At 47.7% G+C, this 20,747-nt stretch overlaps 1 protein-coding gene and 1 long non-coding RNA gene across 2 annotated transcripts in view; one reads left to right on the top strand and one right to left on the bottom strand.

The window, feature by feature from the left end:
• Window positions 1–15,253, top strand: part of LOC138521253 (zinc finger protein 479-like) — a 31,578-nt gene extending 16,325 nt beyond the window's left edge. Inside the window, exon 2 of the mRNA XM_069633952.1 lies at window positions 1,646–15,253. Within this exon, the coding sequence (XP_069490053.1) occupies window positions 1,752–2,669 (918 nt within the window). The 5' untranslated portion in view covers window positions 1,646–1,751 and the 3' untranslated portion in view covers window positions 2,670–15,253. The remainder of the gene's footprint in view (window positions 1–1,645) is intronic.
• Window positions 15,254–15,858: 605 nt separating this feature from the next.
• Window positions 15,859–16,408, bottom strand: LOC138521255 (uncharacterized). Its single transcript, XR_011282988.1, has 3 exons — window positions 16,330–16,408; window positions 16,121–16,228; window positions 15,859–16,006 (listed from the first exon to the last, which is right to left on the bottom strand). It is a non-coding gene; the product is annotated as an uncharacterized lncRNA (long non-coding RNA).
• Window positions 16,409–20,747: the final 4,339 nt, after the last annotated feature.

Raw genomic sequence — 20,747 nt, forward strand, 5'->3', positions numbered from 1 at the left:
CATGCCGGCTTCATCTGCCTGCTCCAGCACAAGTGTCACGAGGCTTGGATGTCAATGGTTTGTGAAGCAAATTAAATATCTGGGTACCTGGCTAACAAATCGCTGCATGATGGATGTTAATGTTTGAAGTGTATAACTTCAAAGCTGAAGATGGAACTTACAAGATGGTCTGACTTCAAGTTATTGCTATGGGGGAAGGTAAATGCCATCAAAATGTCATCTGCATCACGCTTAAATTATGTGATGAGCATGTTACAACTACACATAAAAAAGAAAAATGTCAAAGAGATTGACCGCTTGATACAAAACTTCTTGTGGGAAAACAAACAGCCACGGCTTAAATTGTGGAAGTTACAACTTGCTTGCGAGAGATGGGGTCTCGGGATCCCAGACTTTGCTTTATATCATCTATCGTTTTCTGGCATACATCTGATACCATTCCTGGAGAATTCGCCTGACAATTGGACAAAGGCAGAGACGGAACTGAGCACGCTGCTGTCCCCTCAGGCACTATTGACATCCATGAACATAAGGGGTCATTCAGCATCAGCGGCGACAGATTATTTTTATGAGAACGTGGGAAAATTTGGAGGGGATAACTGAGGAATGGGACAGTGTTCCGGCAAGGTCATTGGTTTGGTTAAATTGATGTGTCAAGATCGAAGGGAAACCATTTTTCTGGCCCGACTGGTTCTTGAGTGGGGTGCAGTGGATCGGAAATCTGATTGAGGATGACAGGTGGTTAACTTTCCACAATTTGGTTGCCACAAGTGGCCTTCAAGGATGCACATACAGTGAATATCGGAAATTAAGGCAAGCATTGAGAGAGCTGAAAGTATCAAATGATGATGTTCTTAGGAGACACCTACTGACACTAAAAGTAAAGGGCCACTGTGTCTAAAATGTACAAATTCCTGGTGAGCTTCTGAGGCCGAAATGTGCAACTTTTCAGGGTTTGTTCTGAATGCCTGGACTCCGAGGTGACGGCCAAGAGATGGGAAAAGATGTGTGAGAATGTTATTGTGACATCGCTGAATCTAGTGGAAAGAGCCCGCCAGGTCAAAATACTGAATACTGTATACAGGACACCAGTCAAAATGCATGAGTGATGTTTGTGTCATACTGATGTATGTTGGGGCTGTGGCCGCATGGAAGGATCCTTTGCACACATGATTTGGGATTGTTAAAAGGTGAGGTCGTTGTGGCTGGAAGTCACAAGAACCATGAATTAAGTTTTAATAACATATATGGATTTTGACTTTCAGTCTGTAATATTGCGGAAAGGTTGCCTACTGGAAGATTTGGGCGACCCTCAGGGGTGCTGGTTTTTTTAGAGTGGCACTTTCCGCCAAAAAGATTATTTTGAGAGATTGGAAAAATGTCATAATCCCTAGCAAGTCTTCTTGGATTTATGATGTATGCAGAATGTCTCAAATTGAACTTGTATGGAGGGATATGGGGGAGGTTCTTGGAGCTAATGTAAACATTGGACTTGTGTTTGCCAAGCCTGGCCCATGTTTGCGTAAACTTTTCTGAAATGTACTATAGAAAATCGAATAAAAACGTGAATACCCAAAGAAAAAGTATTCCACTGGTTCCTGTATGGTTGCCATTACATGATTCTTTTTATCTGCTTTACCTGCAGGTGGCAAGTGTGGGCTGAGGACCAGGCCGTTCTGAAGCATGGACTGAAAGACTGACAATTTTCAAGTATTAACAGATGGCAAGCCCTTCTTGGTTAACCAGCAGCAATGAAGGAGTCCAGCCCACTCCAAGTGGCCCGATGGGCAAGAGCAAAGACAGCTAGCTATTTGTGCAAGCACTGTGGCACAGACTTCCTGCGGCTCTGGGACCTACGCTATCACATGCGCGCGCACCCAGAGGGCCGTAGCTACTCCTGTGCACTCTGTGGCAAGGCATTCTTCCGGTCGTCAGCCCTCCTGCAGCACAAGATGACTCACAGCAGTGAAAAGCCCTTCAAGTGCCTAGAATGTGCAAAGAGTTTTGCCCAGTCAAGGCAGTTGGAGAACCACACACGTGTGCACAGTGGAGAGAGACCTTTTGCTTGCCCTCAATGTGCAAAGGCCTTCATGTCATCCTCACATCTGACGCAGCATCGCCGCATTCATTGGGCAAAGCGCACGCACACCTGCCAGCTTTGTGGTAAGAGCTTCCTACGGCCCTGGGACGTAGTGCAGCACCAGCGCTTCCACACCGGGGAGCGTCACTTCTGCTGTGACTACTGTGGCAATAACTTCTTCCGCTCGTCAGACTTGCTGCGGCACCAGCGCACGCACACTGGTGAGAAGCCCTTCTGCTGTTCTTTCTGCCCAAAGACCTTCTCACGCTCCTCTGTGTTAGCCAAGCACACACGCACTCACACCGGTGAGAGACCCTACAAGTGTGAGGCATGCAACAAGGCCTACATCACCTCATCACAGCTGACTGAGCACCGACGGGTGCACACCGGCGAAAAGCCCTACCTGTGTTCTGAATGTGGCAAGACCTTCACCTACTCCTTTCTGCTGCGGCGCCACGTCAGGATCCACAGTGGTGAGCGGCCATACACATGTTCTGACTGTGACAAGACCTTCAAGACCTCTGGTCACCTGAACAAGCATCAGCTCACCCACACCAAGAAGAAGGACGGTGGCAAAACTACCGAATAAGTTATCAATGGCATCCAGCCACCACACTACCACCAGTCCAGACAGAAACAGAGGAGGGCCAAATTGTCAAAAAAGGCATCAGAGGGGGCCACAGTGGCATCTGGGGAGCATGGGAACTAATCACAGCCATTTCTAATGTAAATGCGCATATGTTTATTTGCCAGGTGGTGCAGGCTTGCCCCGTGGAGGGTCTTGGTCAGGCAAGTATTCAGGCAGAGTGCCAGGATCCTTCTGGAGAGGCAGCGTCCCTAAGCTCTCGATGTTTAAAGCTGCTTTGGGCTGCAGAAGGAATGCAAAGAAATCTAAATCTTAGGAAGTCGAAGCATATGAGTTAATTCAGTAGCACACCACGAAAATGTAGAGGAAAAAGACAAGTTGAAATTGAATCAAGAGAATCTAAGAAAAGCTCCTACACTGCTAATCTCCTCCCTCCCAAGCCGAGATGATTGACTAGCAAACTCCAGTGTTAAAGAATGGTTTGTATTATCTATGTCCAAAATGTATATGCCCTGCATTTTTAACAGAATCGGAGAGACCGGCCAGAAAGAGAGTGAGACGCAAGCAGCATCCCTCTGGGAAAACAAAGGTGTGTTTGGTTGTAAACAGTGGCAAAGCACCACTAGTGATACTATAAACTATTATCAAAAGGATCCACTCTGGATAGCAGCGAGATTCAGACCTTTAAGTATTGAATATGGGACACGTCTACTCTGATGGTAAAAGATAACTAGAAGCTATGGTAGTGACTTACAAAGTAGAGGAGGTGGTGCCATAGGCCATACATTGGGAACATCCCCTGCTGCAGGACCAGGGCATTAGGCATACCAGGAACAGAGGTCTGAGTGGCAATCGAATTTAAGGGAGCAGAGGATACAGTCTACGAGGCAGCTGCCTAACTCTCCGGCAATGAAAGCAAAGCAAGAGTGGAGGGACGCAGGCATCATCTGATCTCCCCCCCCCATGGTAAATGTAATGCAGTGATTCAAGGCTGAAGGCTGTATCTCAGAGAGAACAAATGGAGTCCAGGCTTCCAGTGAGGAACTTGACCTGGCAACATAGCAGCAAAAGATGGCAACGTCACCAGTAAAGGCTCGGATGGAGGCAGGCCACTACTGGGGGAGGCAACATTGCTGCTTGGGAACTAGCATGGGAAAGGATGGAGCTCTTCTCATAGAGATGGCTACTATGTTAAGTCAGGCACTGCAGCCAGAGGACACCCGAGTAGGCACAGCAAAAACTAACAGCAAATGGTAAAGGAAAGTATTAAGAAAATGAACAGGATGTGGTAAATACTGATAATCAGGACAGACAAACAGCAGCTCTGAAATACAATATATCAAAGCAAAGCATAGTGCATTCCTCTGTGGTGTTCCCAGTATTTGATAAAGCTTTCCGATAGAGACTAAAGATATCAAAAGTAAGATCCAACAGATTTCAACAGATTTCACCGATGAAGACAAGAAGAACATGGGGTGAGGGTCAAGAACTCCAGACAGCAACACTCACTGGTATCAATAATGGAAATCACGCAGAAGAGGATGAAAAGCATGTCCGGCGCATCATCATAAGCCAATGATCCCTGACGATCCTGTTTTGCAGCCTCACCATTGGGTAGAAGGGAGATGACCGACGAATATATAAGATCGGCAGAAAAGAACGGACAAATGATCCTGAAAAATGTATGCTACAGGGCACACTACATGTATGGTGTTATCGCCAATAACTCCTTCCGCCAGTCCGGCTCAAGGAACCCGTCAATGCAGGTTTCTTCAACGATCCTCCTACTGAAACCTGGCAAAGACCCTAGAGACTGTACCTCATACAGGCACATATTGCTACTTAACATAGATGCCAACATCTATTCCAAAGTGCTGGCCAACTGCCTTTCACTCGTTCTTCCTAAAATAATTAATTCAGATCAAACTGGATTCATCAAAGGAAAGTCCACAGGAGATAACATTCGGCAGGCCCTAGACCTGGTCGAAGTGGTGGTCTCAGACCACCAGAAACTGGTACTCCTTGTTTTGGCGCGACCAAAGCCTTTGATAAGGTGGACTGGCCTTTCTTAAAATTAACTCTTGAATCCTTTCAGTTCGGCCCCCTCTTTCGTAAAATGGTCCTAGCCAACTATAGCTCACCTAAAACATCTCTAAGGGTTAACCAAGGCCATACAGCTCCCATCTCTTTGACTTGTGGGATGAGACAGGGATACCCCTTATCTCCCCTACTCTTCAGCCGGGTAATGGAATCATTGGTCCAACGAATTCGGAACAATTACACTATTGAGGGGATCCAGCTGGGCCAGACACACCACAAGCTCTCCCTCTATGTAGACAACGTCCTGCTCTCCATAACGAATGTACACCACTCCCTCCAACATTCTCTTGCAGAACTAGAAATATTTGGTAAGGTGGAACGGTTCGCTATTAACTACCATAAATCATCGGCATGGGCGTGGGATTGACCCTAACAGAATTAGATGCCCTCCGACCCTTATGTCCCATCCATTGGAACTTGAAGATGATAGATTACTTAGGGGTACACATTCCATCCATCCCAGGCGAAGTATATGCAGCAAATGTCCCCCTCCTATTTAAATAATTAGTGGCTGACCTGAAAAGGTGGACCACCCAAGAGATCTCGCTGATGGGGCGGATCAACACAGCTTGCAAAATGAACCTTCTCCCGAGGTGCCTATTTACTCTCTCCATAGTGCTCCTGGTACCCCACTACTTCGCCTAGCACAGAAAATGCTACAGTTCATATGGAGGGGTTTAAAAGCAAGAACACCTAAAAGGGTAATGATGGGCAACGGCCGCTTAGGAGGTCTGGGGGTCCAGAACCTGCATAAATACTACGTGGCGGCACAACTGGCGTGATTCCAGGCATGGCTCTCCCTGGCAGACCTCCCAAAATGGGTGGAGATAGAACAATCAAGACTGCCGCTGCCCCTTTGCTCCCTCCCGCACATCCCCCAAATGGCAAGGAATCACTGGCCGGGCCTACTCCACAAAAGCTACAGAAAAGATTTGGGACTGGGCCATGAAACTCAAAGGCATCCCGATCAGCCTGGGTCTACGCTCCCCGGTCCTTAATAACCCAGCCTTCACGCCAGACATGCACCCTACAAACTCTAAAAACTGGGTGAGGGGCGGGCTACGAACTCTGGTGCAGCTATTTCTTAACGGTCAGCCACACACCTTCGAGGACCGTAAGGGAACATTTCAGATGGGCGAAAGTGACAGATTTTACTACGCTCAGTTTCGTCACTGGTACACACACCCTCTTGTCTACCAGAAGGCGACGCATAATCTCAGCCCCATTGAACACACCTTACAGGAAGGACTACAAGGGGGGAATGTCTCCAGGCTATACAAGGTATTGCAGGAGGACATGTCAACTCATCGCCTGACATATACGACCCAGTGGGAAAAAGACCTGAGGTGCCCAATTGAAGACTTGACTTGGGTGGGCACCTGGCCGAGAAACAACTATACCCCTCAACCTGTGTGACGAACAAGGAATGCGCACTTAAATTGCTTCTTCCCCGGTAATAACCCCCCACCCCCCAGTGCAACTGCCCCATATTATGAATGCATTGGACCCGCAATGCTGGTGGAAATGTGAGAACCTAGGCTCTTATCTACTCATGAGGTGGGACTGCCCCTCCGCCCAAGCCTTCTGGGAGGACCCACAGTGACAGTGATTAAAGCCGTCAACCAGGTTAAACTCCCAAGAATCCCTGAAGTGCTTCTCCTGGACGCCCAGGTGCCAGAGGTCTATGCAAGGTCTTTGACGATAGATAAACTAATAACCCAGCTCCTCCTGATGGGGAGAATCACGATTGCCCAGGCGCGGAAATCTCCTGAAGTCCCGTTGATGTCCCTGTGGTGGGTCAAGATATGGGACATACTGGTGGCAGAAAAGGTCACAGCAGGCAAGGAAGGCCTATTGCACTGCTTCACGGATGTATGGGCCGCCCTCCTGGATTATGATAAGGACTCCTCCCCCCCTCTCAGACACACAAACCACGGCTCCAGAGCCTATTCCTTCAGGACAATATTTGAAACAAGACCCTCTCAGCCAGCTGCTACCGGACTAGGGGAAAAGGGAGAAGCAAACTTGAAGGGTGCAGGGCAAATTACCTATTTGCACAGGGATGTTATTATTTGAATGTCTAATGCCAGATATATATCTCGACTCCGCCCTACCCATGCAAGCAGCCGAATAAAATAAAGTTGATAAAAATAAAACTGCACATTTGAAGGGGAAGTATTTGCAAAAGCTTGGGGAAAATTAAAAACCTAGAATCGGAAGTGACCAGTGCCTTTAACACAGGGGTCTGCAACCTTTGGCTCTCCAGGCGTTCTGGACTAGAACTCCCATCAGCTCTAACCACTACAGTCAATGGTGAGTGATCATGAGATCTGTAGCACAAAACAGCTGGAGAGCTGCAGGTTGTAGAGCCCGACTTTACGGTCCACTCATGTATGGGTTACACAGTGTCCAGAAGAAGATGGGGACTAAAGACAAGGTGTGCTCCCCCCCCCCCGAGTTTGAAGGAAAAGTGGTTTAAGCACTAGTGGGCCAAGGCTCAGTGTACTCTAGCGGGGCTGCTTCAAGTTGAGCCAGGTTTTAGGAGGAATAATAATGACACTGGGAAAGAGAGCATCTGAGGGAAACAGTGGGAGTAGAAGTGTTTCAAGGGAAAATGTAAAAGGTGATGACCTGTCAGAACATTATTAGGGGCAAGAATAGAGGTGGAACAAACAAAAGACACAAATAAAGGTTAATTCTGCACGAGCAATACTTAGCGGGACCGCAAAACCATAATTAAATTAAGTAAGTGGTCTTGAAGGCTAGCAGCAATGAAGTGACATAGCTTAATAACTCCATACATTTGCAGCATCCGGTGATAGTATTCTTTTAAACAACACACTTAGTTTGTTTGGCTATCAGGCTATTCCAACCACTATCAGAATAAATAGACAGATATAGTTTGCAAGATTGACAAATGGACTATAGTGCTTAATAGTTGTAAGCTGTACTTTTTTTATAGAGCCCAGACCTGTTGGATGTGATTCAAACACCATGTTCAACCAAGTATACGATGTGTGGGGAAGCAAAGTAAAGGCTATTAATGTATACACTATTTGCAGATAGAGTATGGTGTCACAGATGGCATTACAAATTCGTGAAGTCTCCAAGAGAGTTGAAAGAGGTTTTTATTTCTCGCAACATAAGCAGTACAAATTATTCAAATCTACTGAGAGCAGACTGTTCAATGTTCTTATGCTTTGGAGATGGAGAGGGGTGAGTACAGTATGGGGCGTCCCTCTCTTCCTCCCTAGCCCAGACTCCGCTATTCCGCAGTTTGGCAACTAGAGATCGATAACGCCTACTATCTAGTGTTAGCTTTTAGTGAGGGCCTAAAGGCAACAGCTTTATCTATCTGGCTGCCTCGGGGTTTGGAGATCTGATGGTTTAAGTTTGACAATGTAAGACCTGCTGGTTCGTCCTCTCTCTGTCACTCTGTTTCTCTTCTCTTGCTGATAACTATACTCTATCTCCCTCTCTTTCCCTCTCCTTTTTCTGTCCTGTCTCACTCACTTTGGTCCTCTTCCCGCGCTCTTTTCTGTCGCTCCAATGTTCACGCTCTCTCCACGCTCCTAATGCTTTCCTTTCTCTTTACCCTTCTCTTTTCCTCCCTCTTCTCTGCCCTTCTCTCTTCTCCACTTGATACTCTACTCTCCCTTCTCTATTCCACTGTCCACACCTCTCTATCCTACCCACATCTACACCTCTCTGCTGTAACCTTACCACACTCTCTCTGCCTATCTCTTGAAACTACATCTACCCCCTACTTCACTTGACCTTCACCACTACTCCCTCTACCATTTTATAATCTCTCCACCCTCTCCCACTATACTCTCTCTCGAGTTCCCCCTACACGTCCCCCTTTCTCTCATGACTTTCTTTCTCTCTCTCACACACTAACCTTTTACATGTGCTCCATCTCACGCTACACACCACATAACTGATACCACTCTCCCTCTGCAAATACCTCACCTGAACTCTGCCACCAACTCTTCAGCAGTATACTCCTCCTTCCATCCTGGGCCTGGTCTGCCACTCCACTGCCTGAAGTCACACCTGCAACTCTCACTCTGCCTCCTGTTCTGTCATTCTTTTATGCTGTGGTCCTGCTGGTTCTATCTGCCCCCTTCCATTGTCTGTTTAGCTCACCTGACTGTACGGGCCAATCGAAAGCTCTTATTTCCCTGCAAGCTGGGTCACACAAGTGATATGCTTTAAAAAAAATGCTTTAGGCCCGCCCCCTTTTCTGTGTTGGCCGGCAAGGTAGTAGCTGAGAACTCAGGCTCCTCAGATCCCTTGTGATTTTCCTCCTGTGCAGGTGAGTTTTTCCAAATTCGATTTTGGAAGAATTTTTGTGTCTCTGCTGTTGCCCTGCAGTCTCTTCCCACTCCCAGTTGCTGCCTCACCATTTACCTGGGGGCCGCCTGTGGTTTGTAGGTTTGGTGTCCCCTCTCTGTTTGACAAGGGGAATTCATGTCCATTCCTTGTCTCTTCTCGATTCTGTTCCCCAGGCTCCGGGCAGGGTTTTCTTGGTTGCCCTCTATAGTGCTGAAACAGGAAACGGAGAACGGTGGCCAGCAAGAGTACCGGAAGGCATCATGTGACAAGGAGTGGCACCATTAATAACATACAGGGGACTAGTGAGACTCCCACTCCCCGCATTAGAAACAGGGCTGGCTCTGGCTTTTGTCCTGGTAACCTTCTTTGACCAAGTTGGAGGGGTTCCTCTCCCACCTTGATATGATCATGATCCAGATGAGAATGGCCCAAAGATATGTGATGGAAAATACCAAAGTACAAGATGAGCATAATTCTTCAAACAATTTGAAAGCCATGTCTAAACTGATTTTCACCTACTAAAAATACACAGTTTACACCAGTCACTGTTGTTGTTTATGATATGATATGTCATTTGTGACGTGCCTATACACAAGTGTTTCAAGGCGCGATGAGGCAAGGAAGGGGGAAGAGAGGGAGGACAGAGACAGCGATCTTACTAGGCCAAGTCACATTGAGATTGCCCTAGAGCAGGGGTGGGGGAGGGTAAAAGTGCCAGGTGAAAAGGGAGGGTGCAGTGCTGTACATGGGATCTCAACAATGCCAAGAAGTGCGGCCAGTAGGTGGCAGGTGCAAGGGTAAGTGCAGATAACAGGTGTCCAAAAGTGCAGGTACAGGGACTGTAGGGTTACAGATATAGACCCAAGTGCAAGGGTTGCCTGGAGGCAGTGCAGGTGTGTATCTGGCGGGCAGGGACCTGGGCCCAAAATCAGAGGGTAGCCAGGTGACCAGTGCAGTATCAGACAGGAAACCAGCAGGGGAGAGGGAGAGAGAAGGCAAAAGCAAAAATGAAGGTCTTGAGGTGCTTCCGGAACCGGAGATGGTTCTCCTCAAGTTTCAGAGAGGCAGGGAGGCTGTCCCAGAGGGAGGCCCCAGCCGAAGAAAGAGATCTACCACCAACTCATTGCTTGGAGAAGCGACTGACCCTGAGGGAGTTGGAGTTGGAGGTGGAGGAGCGAAGATCTCAAGTAGGAAGCTATTTATGAAGAGAGAGTTGGCGGTATTGAGGACCCTGGCCCCAGAAGGCCTTGTGGACAATGCAGAGGGTCTTAAAATGAATCCTTGCAGCCACTGGGAGCCAATGCAGAGATTTTAGTGCTGGAGAGATACGATACCTGGGCTTGAGGCCAAGGACAAGTCTTGCAGTCCTGTTGTGGATGAGTTGCAGAGGGCGGAGAGTAGAAGCAGGCAGATTTAGAAATAGGCTGTTGCAGTAGTCCAGCCTAGTGTGAACCAGACCTCTAGAGACAGTGAGCTTCTGGGGGAAGTAGAGGAAAGGAAGAATTCCTCTGAGGAGGTGCAATTGGTTGTTTGACTTCTTAGAGACTTCAGCGATGTGATGAAAAAGGAGAGTGTGGAGTCGAAGATGTCCCTGAGGTTCTTAGCCACACAGGTGGGAGCAGCAAGAGGGCCAAGGGAGGCTGGCCAGAGAGTGACAGGAAAGGAGGATGCAGGTGTGCCGATGAGGAGAATCTCTGTCTTACTGGCATTAAGGCAGATCGTTGGTGGCACACCACTCCTGGATTGCAGACAGACCGTCAGAGATGAGAGAAGGAGAAGTGGTGGCAGAGGAGAGCTTGAAAACGAGCTGAGTGTCATCCGCATAGCACTGAAAGGTGGAGCAAAGAGCGGCAATGCGGTGGGCAAGAGGTGCCAGGTATTGGTTGAACAGAAGGGAGAGAGATTAGACCCCTGGGGAACACCACAGGTATAGAGTGAGATAGAGGAAAGGAAGGACCCAAGTTGGACCTGGTAGGGTCGATCAGAGAGGAACGAGGTCAACCAGGCCAGGGTCTTATCGGTGATACCCAGGTTATGACTGAGACGATTGAGCAGGATGGCATGGTTGACCATGTCAATGGCAGAAGAGAGATCGAGTAAGATGAGGACAGAGGGGAGTTTAGAATCAAGGTTAGAGAGCAGGTCTTCACAGATGTTCAGGAGTGCAGTTTCCGTGCTACTGGCTGCTCTGAAGCCAGACTGATGGTCATGGAGACAACCAACAGATTCAGTGTGAAGATGCAGCTGGGAGATGGCCAGCTTTTCCAGGTGTTATCTTGAGATGAGGGTGCACAAGAGAGTGCTTGAGGGGGGAAGGGAAGGCTCCAGTGGTGAAGGAGTGGTTGCAGAAGTCAGCAAGGGTAGGAGCGAGGGTGTCAATGCGGTCCTTGATGATTTTGGAAGAACAGGGAAGAACCTAGTTTGATGAGACATTCATAGATCAAACTTGTCCAGAAACCTTGTCAGGCGAGAACAGAGGAAAGGAAGAGAAATAGGGAGGAGTGGTGGCCACAGGGGGGCCGGAGGTAGAGAAGAGAGTAGAGGGAGGAGGAGGAGAGGACGAGGAGGTGGACAAGATGTCCTGGGTTTTAGAGATGAAATGAGAAGCCAGGGCCGTGCATTGTTTATAATGAGAAAGAAACAAACTAGGTAAACTCACAATAGTGGTGGTCCGGAAACAAGGGTGCCAGTAAGCTCACCGGCTCTCTTGTTTCCAGACCGCCACATTCCTAGTCTGCCTGATGGAGTCACTGTGTCCAACAGGTCTGACCCCGCCAGGCACAGCGGCCATGGTAGGCAGACTGGTCACGTAAGCACCAGCACCGTTAACAATGGTGCTGGTGCTTCTGTGTCCCCACTCCCATAGAGTCCTATGGTACTCTATGGGAATGGGGACTTACATTTTACCGGTGCCTGACTTTCCGTGGCGCCGGGGTTGTAATCTTCCGGTGGCACCGGGAAGTCAGGCACTGGTAAATATTTACGGGTCTGGTGGCCAAACCGCCGGAAGCACCGGCAGGGTTACCGCCGGACCTGTAATGAGGCCCAGTGACTTGATGATTAGCACAGAGTGTAAGCAGTATAGAGAAGAAAATATACTTTTTTTTTTTTTAAGAAAAAAGGTTTTTACAGATTCAATGTTCCAACAAATACTAAAGTCCTTTGAGTTTCTTTTTTTCCAAAGTCAATGCTAAAATAAATGTATCTACACTAAAATGCATTGTATGTAAACTTGCCTTGTACTTAGAGCAACAAAGACCCCTGTCTGACCTTGGGGATCCACGGTGGGGTGGTCATAGGGGGCAACGGCAGCCCCAAGCTAGAGGATGCTTGACCCAGAGGAGGTGCATGGGGTATCCCCAGACCACCCCATATGAATTCCCTGCACTAAGGCAGAGGATGTGACAGGGACAGTTGAACCTTTCCCAACCCTGATGATAGGGAGGATCCTCAAGGGGCAGTACCAGGGAGGATCACCCTTCTACCCCTAAAGCAGGGCCTGGACCTGAGGGACAGCCACCAAAGCATTCATCCCCACATCACACCTGCCCTTAACGTTGACCAGAATAAGGATATGGGATTGCCCATACACAGAGTTTTCTTCCATAAAATGGATGCTTTCAGAGAGCCAGTCAAGCTCCATAGCCAGACCAAAACTCAAGTGTAGGATGGGGAGCCTCTCCCTTTAAGGAAACAATATTACAACTCTTCATAATTCCCGTCGATTGAGGACATTCATTTTCCTGTTTGGCACGTGTGCCGGAGGAATTAGTTTCAGTTAATATATATATCATATGGCATTTATAACGCGCCTATACACAAGTGTTTTAAGGCACGACAAGGCAACGGAGGGGAAACTGAGGGAGGACAAAAACAACGATCTTACTAGGCTTAGTGACATTCAGATCGCGCAAGTGCAGGGGAGCGGGGAGGGGAGAAGTGCCAGCAGGGTTGGGGAGATGGACAAGTGCAGGACAAGTAATCAGGAAATAACAGTAGTGCAGCCAATGAGTGGCAACTGCAAGTGTTAGAAGTGCAGACAACGAGTGTCTAAGTACAGGAGAGGAGACTGTAGGGTTACAGATACAGACCACAAGTGCAGGGGGTGCCAAGAGGCAGTGGTGGTTTGCAGCTGGACAGGCAGGGACCTGGGCACAAATTCAGAGGGTTGGCAGTGCCAGATGACCAGCGCATGTATCAGACAGGGGATCAGCAGGGGAGAGGAATAGAGAAGGCAGAAGCAACGAGGAAGCTCTTGATGTGCTTCCGGAACTGGAGATGGTTCTGCTCAAGTTTCAGAGAGGCAGGCAGGCTGTTTCAGAGGGAGGCACCGGCCGAAGAAAGAGATCTGCCCACAACTTGTTGCTTGGAGAAGCGACTGGCCCTCAAGGAGTTGGAGGTGGAGTAGTGAAGAGCTCGAGTAGGAAGTTATTTCAGTAGATAGAGTTGGAGGTATTGCGATCCCAGGCCCCAGAAAGCCTTGTGGACAATGCAGAGGCTCTTGAAATTGATCCTTGCTGCCACTGGGAGCCAATTAAGAGATTCCAGTGCTGGAGAGATACGATCCCTGGGCTTGAGGCCAAGGACAAGTCTTGCAGTCCTGTTCTGAGTTGTAGAGGACGAAGAGGAGCGGCAGGTAGGTTTAGAAAGAGGCTGTTGCAGAAGTCCAGCCTAGAGAGAACCAGAGCTTTGGTGACAGTGAGCTTCTGGGTGAAAGTGAGGAAAGGAAGAATACCTCTTAGGGGGTGCAACTGTTAGTTTGACTTGAGCCATCAGAGATGTGAGGAGAGAAGGAGAGTGTGGAGTGAAAGATGACCCTGAGGTTCTTAGCCTCACTGGTAGGAGCAGGAAGAGGGCCCAGAGAGGGCAGCCAGAGATTGACAGGAAAGGAAGGTGCTGGTGAGCCGATGAGGAGGATCTCTTTCTTACTGGCAATAAGGCAGAGATCATTGGCGGCACGCCACTCCTGGAATGCAGACAGAAATCCAGAATAGGAGAGGGAGAAGAGGCGGCTGAGGGGAGCCTGAAAGCGAGCCGAGTGTTGTCCACATAGCACTGAAAGTTAGAGCAAAGAGCAGCAATGCGGTGGGCGAGAGGTGCCAGGTATTGGTGAACAGCCAAGGAGAACGATTTGACCCCTGGGGAACACCACAGGCAGAGAGAGAGAGAGAGATAGAGGAGAGGAGTTGGACCTGGAGGGTCGATCAGAGAGTAAGAAGGTCAGCCAGGCCAGGGCGTGATCAGTGATACCCAGGTTATTACAGAGCCAGTTGAGCAGGATGGGATGGTTGACCGTATCAAAAGCAGAAGAGCGATCAAGGAGGATGAAGACAGCAGGATGGTTAGTTTGAAGGTTTTAGATGCTTGTACTCATGCCACCCGTTGAGGTCTGTGGTTACAAAGCTGCATCTGAGAAAGTGATTCACATGGAACAGGCACAGAGAGAAATAAACACACACCATTCTCTTCACGGGTTGGAAATTATGTTATTGCAAATTCCCTGTGACAAAGGAAGATTAAATGTAGCAAACAGCCTCCCCTGATTACCAAGTGATTTTATGACTCCAAAGTCACACTAGGAGAGCAGAGGGACCCATACTGATGCAGGAAACGACACCAGAGGTTCTAGATTTGGGGAAGGAACCTCCACACCTACCCATAGATAGTCTGGAATCCAAGATGGCAGGAGGCTTTCATGTTATTTCAGGCCAGCTCTCTTTTCAACCACAAGACCACCAACCCAGGATTCCATCACAAACCAGCACACACCTCAGTACACAAGCTTCCTTAATATTAGTAAGCAACACCCCAGGGGAAGAGGGAGCCTACTGTATGTGGGGTATTTGAGTAGTAGTGTGAGGTAAGAGTTTGACAGAGTGGCAAGAGTGTAGAGTACTGAGATGAGTACATGCAAATATAGGTGTATCCCACCCGTAAAAAAGAAATAAACTAAAGCTTGTTCTAGAAAGCACCCTACTTATACTTAGCGGGTATCACTTATCGGTATTCAATCATCCAGAATGGTTATTTAAAAGTGTGTCTATGGACAGTTGAAGTTATTGGAGAGAAAACACATGCTCTGTACAAGGTTAAAGCAAGTGTCATGTATCAAGACTGTGCAAATTAATAAACAAATGGGCAGCGGAAAATCATCTGGTGTTTTAATTCTCATGTGCTAAGAAAAAAGACAAATGTTTGGCATAACAATACAATATTTCCAAGAAATGTCCCTAAAAGTAAAAACTGAAATGGTGCAATGGACAAATGAAATCATGATGCATTTCAATGTAATCATGAACACCATACAGGAACAGAATAGCAAAACAAAACACACAAAATGAGTCAATTAGATAACTTGGTTCAATTCCCAATTATACACCTAAAATGAAGTGTTGTTGAGTATCCCCTGTGTCACCGAGTATCTGTTACTTGCTTGGTGAAAAACAGAGAATCCTGATTTAGGATAGTGTCCTTGGGCTAAGTTAGGCCTATATCCGGGTCTTCGGGTAAAATAATTCTTTGCCTATGTGGATCTTGATGGCAAACCAAACTCTTCACGTTTCGGCGGTCATTAAATACAATTGGCCCGCCTTCATCAGTTTGGAGACCCTGCGTAAAAATATACAAAGAGCAATCAGTAAGTCCCCCTCTCAGTAGGTGCCAAAATGTATTTGGCCGGAGAAAAAAATAAAAAAATGTAATTCAACTTCAAAGTAGCCGGCCATAACTTTACCTGCCGGTACTTATATCCCAAGTCTCGAGTCGTGTCTGGAATGGAGCACAAAGCAGTCCTTGGACTTAATCGCTGTGTGGTCTCTAATTCTGTAGTGCATAGGGTGCATGTGTGCACCTGCGGGTGATGATTCTTCTGTTGGTAGCCCCTTAAAGCTAAATAGAACTACCTGTTGGTGTAAAAAATAGTAAAAGGCTAATTAAATGAGGAGTTTTTAATACTGTGAGCGAGAGAATTTCATTGAAATATGTTGCAAGTCTGAATCCAAGATCTCAAAGTTTACCTCGGGGTCTTTTGGTGCTTTAAGTCTGAAGTGGTACAGAATTAGACTGGTATGCTTGAGGAAACATCTGTTCCTGTTGTAAGGAGTTGAAAGAGCGCTGAACCCCTGCTGCAAAAAGGTGGTAAAAGTGCAGGATCTGATGAGTATCTATGTTTTAAAATGCTATATTCTGGGTGGCATCTATCGCCACATGTAGCATAGGTAAATACCTGTTTTTTCTGGCACGGAAAGTTGGCTCTTAACGGAATTTTGATCGGAATTATGATGACTCAATTAAACTCTGTCCCTGAAAATTAAACAGAGAAAATGTGTTGTCACTATAACTTTCCTAGTTAGCAGGGGACAGTATATAGAGCATGCCACAACATCAGTATACATGCACAGTGGTCGAAAAAGAGGGGAAAAGTAAGCAAGTTCACTGTGAAGTTGTTTGTTAGTGTGTTGGGTGGAGCGCGAGCTCTCCGTACAAAGATGTGTGAGCCTAACAAAAATTATTACACGTTTGCCGTGGTTTTACTTGTTATAGAGGCGAGTTGTGGGCTGAAAGCCGAAGGGGCTTACCTCAAGACAAACAGTAGTGGACTGCCGAGCGGTAGCTTCTGTGTGCTGGGACTGAAAGCTAAAGGAGTGAGCGCGGCCGTGCAATGCTAAATAAAATTGGTCGTCATGGGAATAGCGCTGCGGGTGCCTTTCGCTATTGGTCCACGTGAACCGGAAGCGAGATATCTAAAGAGGCTGCATCGTTCTGTTGTTGGTGGTTGTCCCGGTAACAAATGAAAACTCTTAATGAGTACTGAGAGGAGAGCAAGAAGCAAGCTGGAGGCTGGAAGTTTAATATGGAGGAGGTTGGAGGAGAGGGAGGTGTCAGCAGAAGGAGGAGACATTTGTGCAGTAGAGGATGTTGGAGAAGGAGAGAGGTCTCTGACAGGGCAGAGATCTGTCCCCGTCAGGTGGGTGTAGAAGGCCTACCAGGGATTGCATCAGAGCCAGTCCTACCCCGGTTTGGTGGTGTGGGAGTTTGGAGGATCCCAGTCCCTATCCCTCCCTCCTGTGCCTGAATGCTTAAGAACAGTACCACAATCCATCACCCCATGCCTGCACTGATCCATTTCGACTAGCATCTTTCTCTTTGTCTCATAGGATCTCCAATGTCAGCAGGACTGAAAATGGGGCAGCCAGAAGGCCACCAGTGAGAAAGAAAGACGAGCAAGCAATAGGCAGTGAAAGACGCCTGAATGTAGCAAGCTACTGCCTGACCCACCTTCACATGAATATCAGCGTGACTCAGAGCGCAGGGCACTTCAGTCGGATCCACCCACTCAGGTTGAGTGACCCGGGTCATCACAATGTCCGTGCACATCAGGGTGGAGCACCCAGTGGGATTCGCCAGCTCATGAACATTGCACTCACCTGTGTGGGGGCCACAAAGTGGCACCCCATCATAGAGCAGGCATTCTCCTCCAGTCGGGCACCCCTCACATGAACTGGGACATTGACTGTTGCAGGCTGTCATTGCCGGAGATGGCAGACCCATGTATTAAAAAAAAAAGGGCAGAGCTTAAGACTCAGTTAGAATATTTCTCTGATTGTAACTTCTCCCCTGGGGAAAGCAAGTGGTTGGCTCTAGAAGCCAGCTGAGGTAGAGAGCTAAGAGGGGGAGGATAAAAGGAAGGACAGGAAGCAGGAGGTTTGGCTTGTTTGGGTGAGGCCAAGGGAGGAACAGGACGACCACGGGACCAGGCAGAGGAAGGATGGAGCAGAGGAGTTTGCAGGAGAATTGCTGTGAGAGTGTGCAATGTGAGGTATTGGTTGGTGGGAGAGTTTGGTACTTGGGCTTGAGTGTGTGAAAGGTGGGTGTGTGTGAGAATAATAGTGGGAAAGTGAATGACAAGGTGACTGGGGAAGCAAAAGGAGGGTGAGTGTGGGAGTAGGTGTGGGTGTAGAGGAGAGTAGTAGCATTGTTTTTATGTAGTGTAGTTTATTTCCCTTCGCCACATCCTGGTTTGCCAGAGGACCCTGTGCACCATCTGAGGGTCAATCCTACAAAACAAAGCTCCCTGGGCATACAACACCCAGGATTCTACCTGGAAGTGTGGAAGCTACCTGGAACACTTTGACTGGCTCCCAGCTCAAGCCAGGACTTCACCAAGCTCACCCTTTTCCTGACTTCTTACACGCATAGGGATCCTTCAACCCATTGACTATCCATTCACTGCAGAGCTTCTGTTACTTCACAGGACCAAAGGCATAGTTGTTCTGAGTCTGTTAACTGTAATTTGGTTACCTATAGCCCCATTCTAGTACCAACTCAAAACGTACACTTGCTTCTTCTCCGCCAGCAAACCACCCCTTTCTTTTCTGCGTACCCCCCTACCCTCCCTCTCTCTTTGACTGTACCTTTTCTTCATCGTCTTCAACTGCCTATTTCTTCTAACTTTACTCATGCATCTTGATTGTGCTCCTTTCCTCCTTCTGCTCATTCTTCTCCTTTCCTTCTCTTAAAACATTCACTCTCAACTTGGTGTAACTTCTGTATCAGTGTCTGGCCTCCTCTTCTTTCTTTCCCCTGCACGCGCACTCCTAAAATAAGATGCTACTCTGCTCCCAGGATCTCCAACCTCATCTATTCTCCCCACCTACTGCACACCTGCTTCTCCTCACACCCACCTTTCACTTGGCCTCTGGAAGTCACACTCCCTCTGAAACATGTCTTCCTGAATCACCGACCACTCTGACTCTTATCACCCTCAACCCTCACTTCTTTCTATCAAAGAAACCTGGATCTCCCCTCATGGCTCTGCTGCACTTGGAGCTCTACACACGGACTCTGCTACCTTCTCCCGCTCCTGTTTGAAGGGTGATGGTGTGGGTTTCCTTATTAATCAATAAGGCCCTCAACATTGCCCATCCACCCCTCTATGACATCACTCTTCCGCTTTTGAATGTACTACTATTCAACTCCTCCCTCCTACTCCTCTCCCTGTTCTGGCCCGCTATCGACCCCCTCTTTCACTCAATTCCTTCCCTGATCTGACCCTTCTGCTCGAGTCACTTCCTACTGACATCCCCATTGTCAAGCTGAGGGACTTCAACCTTCCCAGCCCCTCTGCAGTCTCCTTCCTTGAACTTGAATCCCCCCCTATCGGACCATTCCCCCTACTCCCTCCATGACCACCCTACCCACTGTGGTGGGAACTGTCATTACCTTGTTTTTCTCTCTAGTTCACTCTCCCTCTGATCCCTCCGTTGTTCACTTTAACATCCATCGACCTTCCTTTCCTCATCTCCCCTGTTCGACTGAGAGGAAATTCAGGCTGGACTCCCTTGCACTTTACCTTGATGATGTGAGGGCCCCTCTCCTGTCTCTTTCCCCTATTTATGCCTCCTCCTTTTTAATCCTTTCTCTGAATGTTACTATGCACTTATGACTCCATTACACCAATACCTTTCTGCTCCACATTCACACCTTCTCACCCCTGTCCTCAGCCTTGGATCAACTCTGAAATGCAGGCCCTCAAAACAAAAATGCACTTTGACCTGCAACTCTGGTGCAAATTACACACACCTTCCCTACCCCTAGTTTACAAAGATTCCCTTGCTGCCCTATTCTCTGCACTGAATGTGACAAATCCTCCTACTTAACAAACCTGGTCACCCCCTTTGCAATCACCCCCTCTAAATGGCATCTACCCTTCAATATTTCCTTACACCTACCAAGCCAATATCCATCGCCTTCTCCCTTTCTGCTAATGACTTTGCTCACTACATTTCCTCTAAACTGTCTTAATATTTGCGACACTCTCACAGGCCTTCTCTCTCCCTCCCCAACCCTCCTTCTGTGCACCACCTCTCCCCCTACCTTTTTCTATGCTCGACTACCTATCCCATTGAATTGGCACTCATTCTTCATAGTGTCAATCCGTTGCGTTTCTAGTGACCCTTTTGCTCCCCAAAATGTCAAAGATTAAGTCTCAATCTCTTGCCCTCATTCTCTGAGCTCTTTAACCACTCTCTCTCCAACGGACCCCTCCCTTTCTCCTGACAAACTATCAGCTAGTTTCTCTCCTTCCCCATTATTTAAAAGTCCTTGAGCAGGAGGTCTTCAACTAGATCATTAAATGTCTTGAGGATAATGTCCTTTGAAACCCTCTTCAGTTTGGCTTCTGTACTAAACACTCCACTGAGCTGCACTCATGGATCACTCCAAACTCTCTTCTGTTCTCATTCTTTTGGACCTTTCTGCCGATTTGACACTTTCGACCACTCCCCTCTCCTCCTTACGCTCCAAAACCTTGGGTTTCTGCCTGGATTACCTCCTACCTGGAAGGTTAATCCTTTAAAATCTCTTGCAACTCGCAAACCTCTGACCTTCACCCCCAACTAGAGGGAAAGGCTTGGGAGGGACTATTCCACGCCTTATCTTCAGGAGTAGTTTTCTTTCCTTAACCTCCAATAAATTGAGATAATTTTCAAAGCTGGGGTGTATTTGTTTGCTAAAGAATCTCCAATAATGCGTTTGCCCATACTTTGTTTCATTGCCGTATATCATGCCCATTTCCTGTAAGCCTTGTGTATCCTACCATTGATGTTAAAAGCGTTGTTTTAATATACCGTGCCGAGGGCAAAT

This window comes from Ambystoma mexicanum, chromosome 13, assembly GCF_040938575.1.
Source record: "Ambystoma mexicanum isolate Mex_15411 chromosome 13, UKY_AmexF1_1, whole genome shotgun sequence".
Lineage (NCBI taxonomy): Eukaryota > Metazoa > Chordata > Amphibia > Caudata > Ambystomatidae > Ambystoma > Ambystoma mexicanum.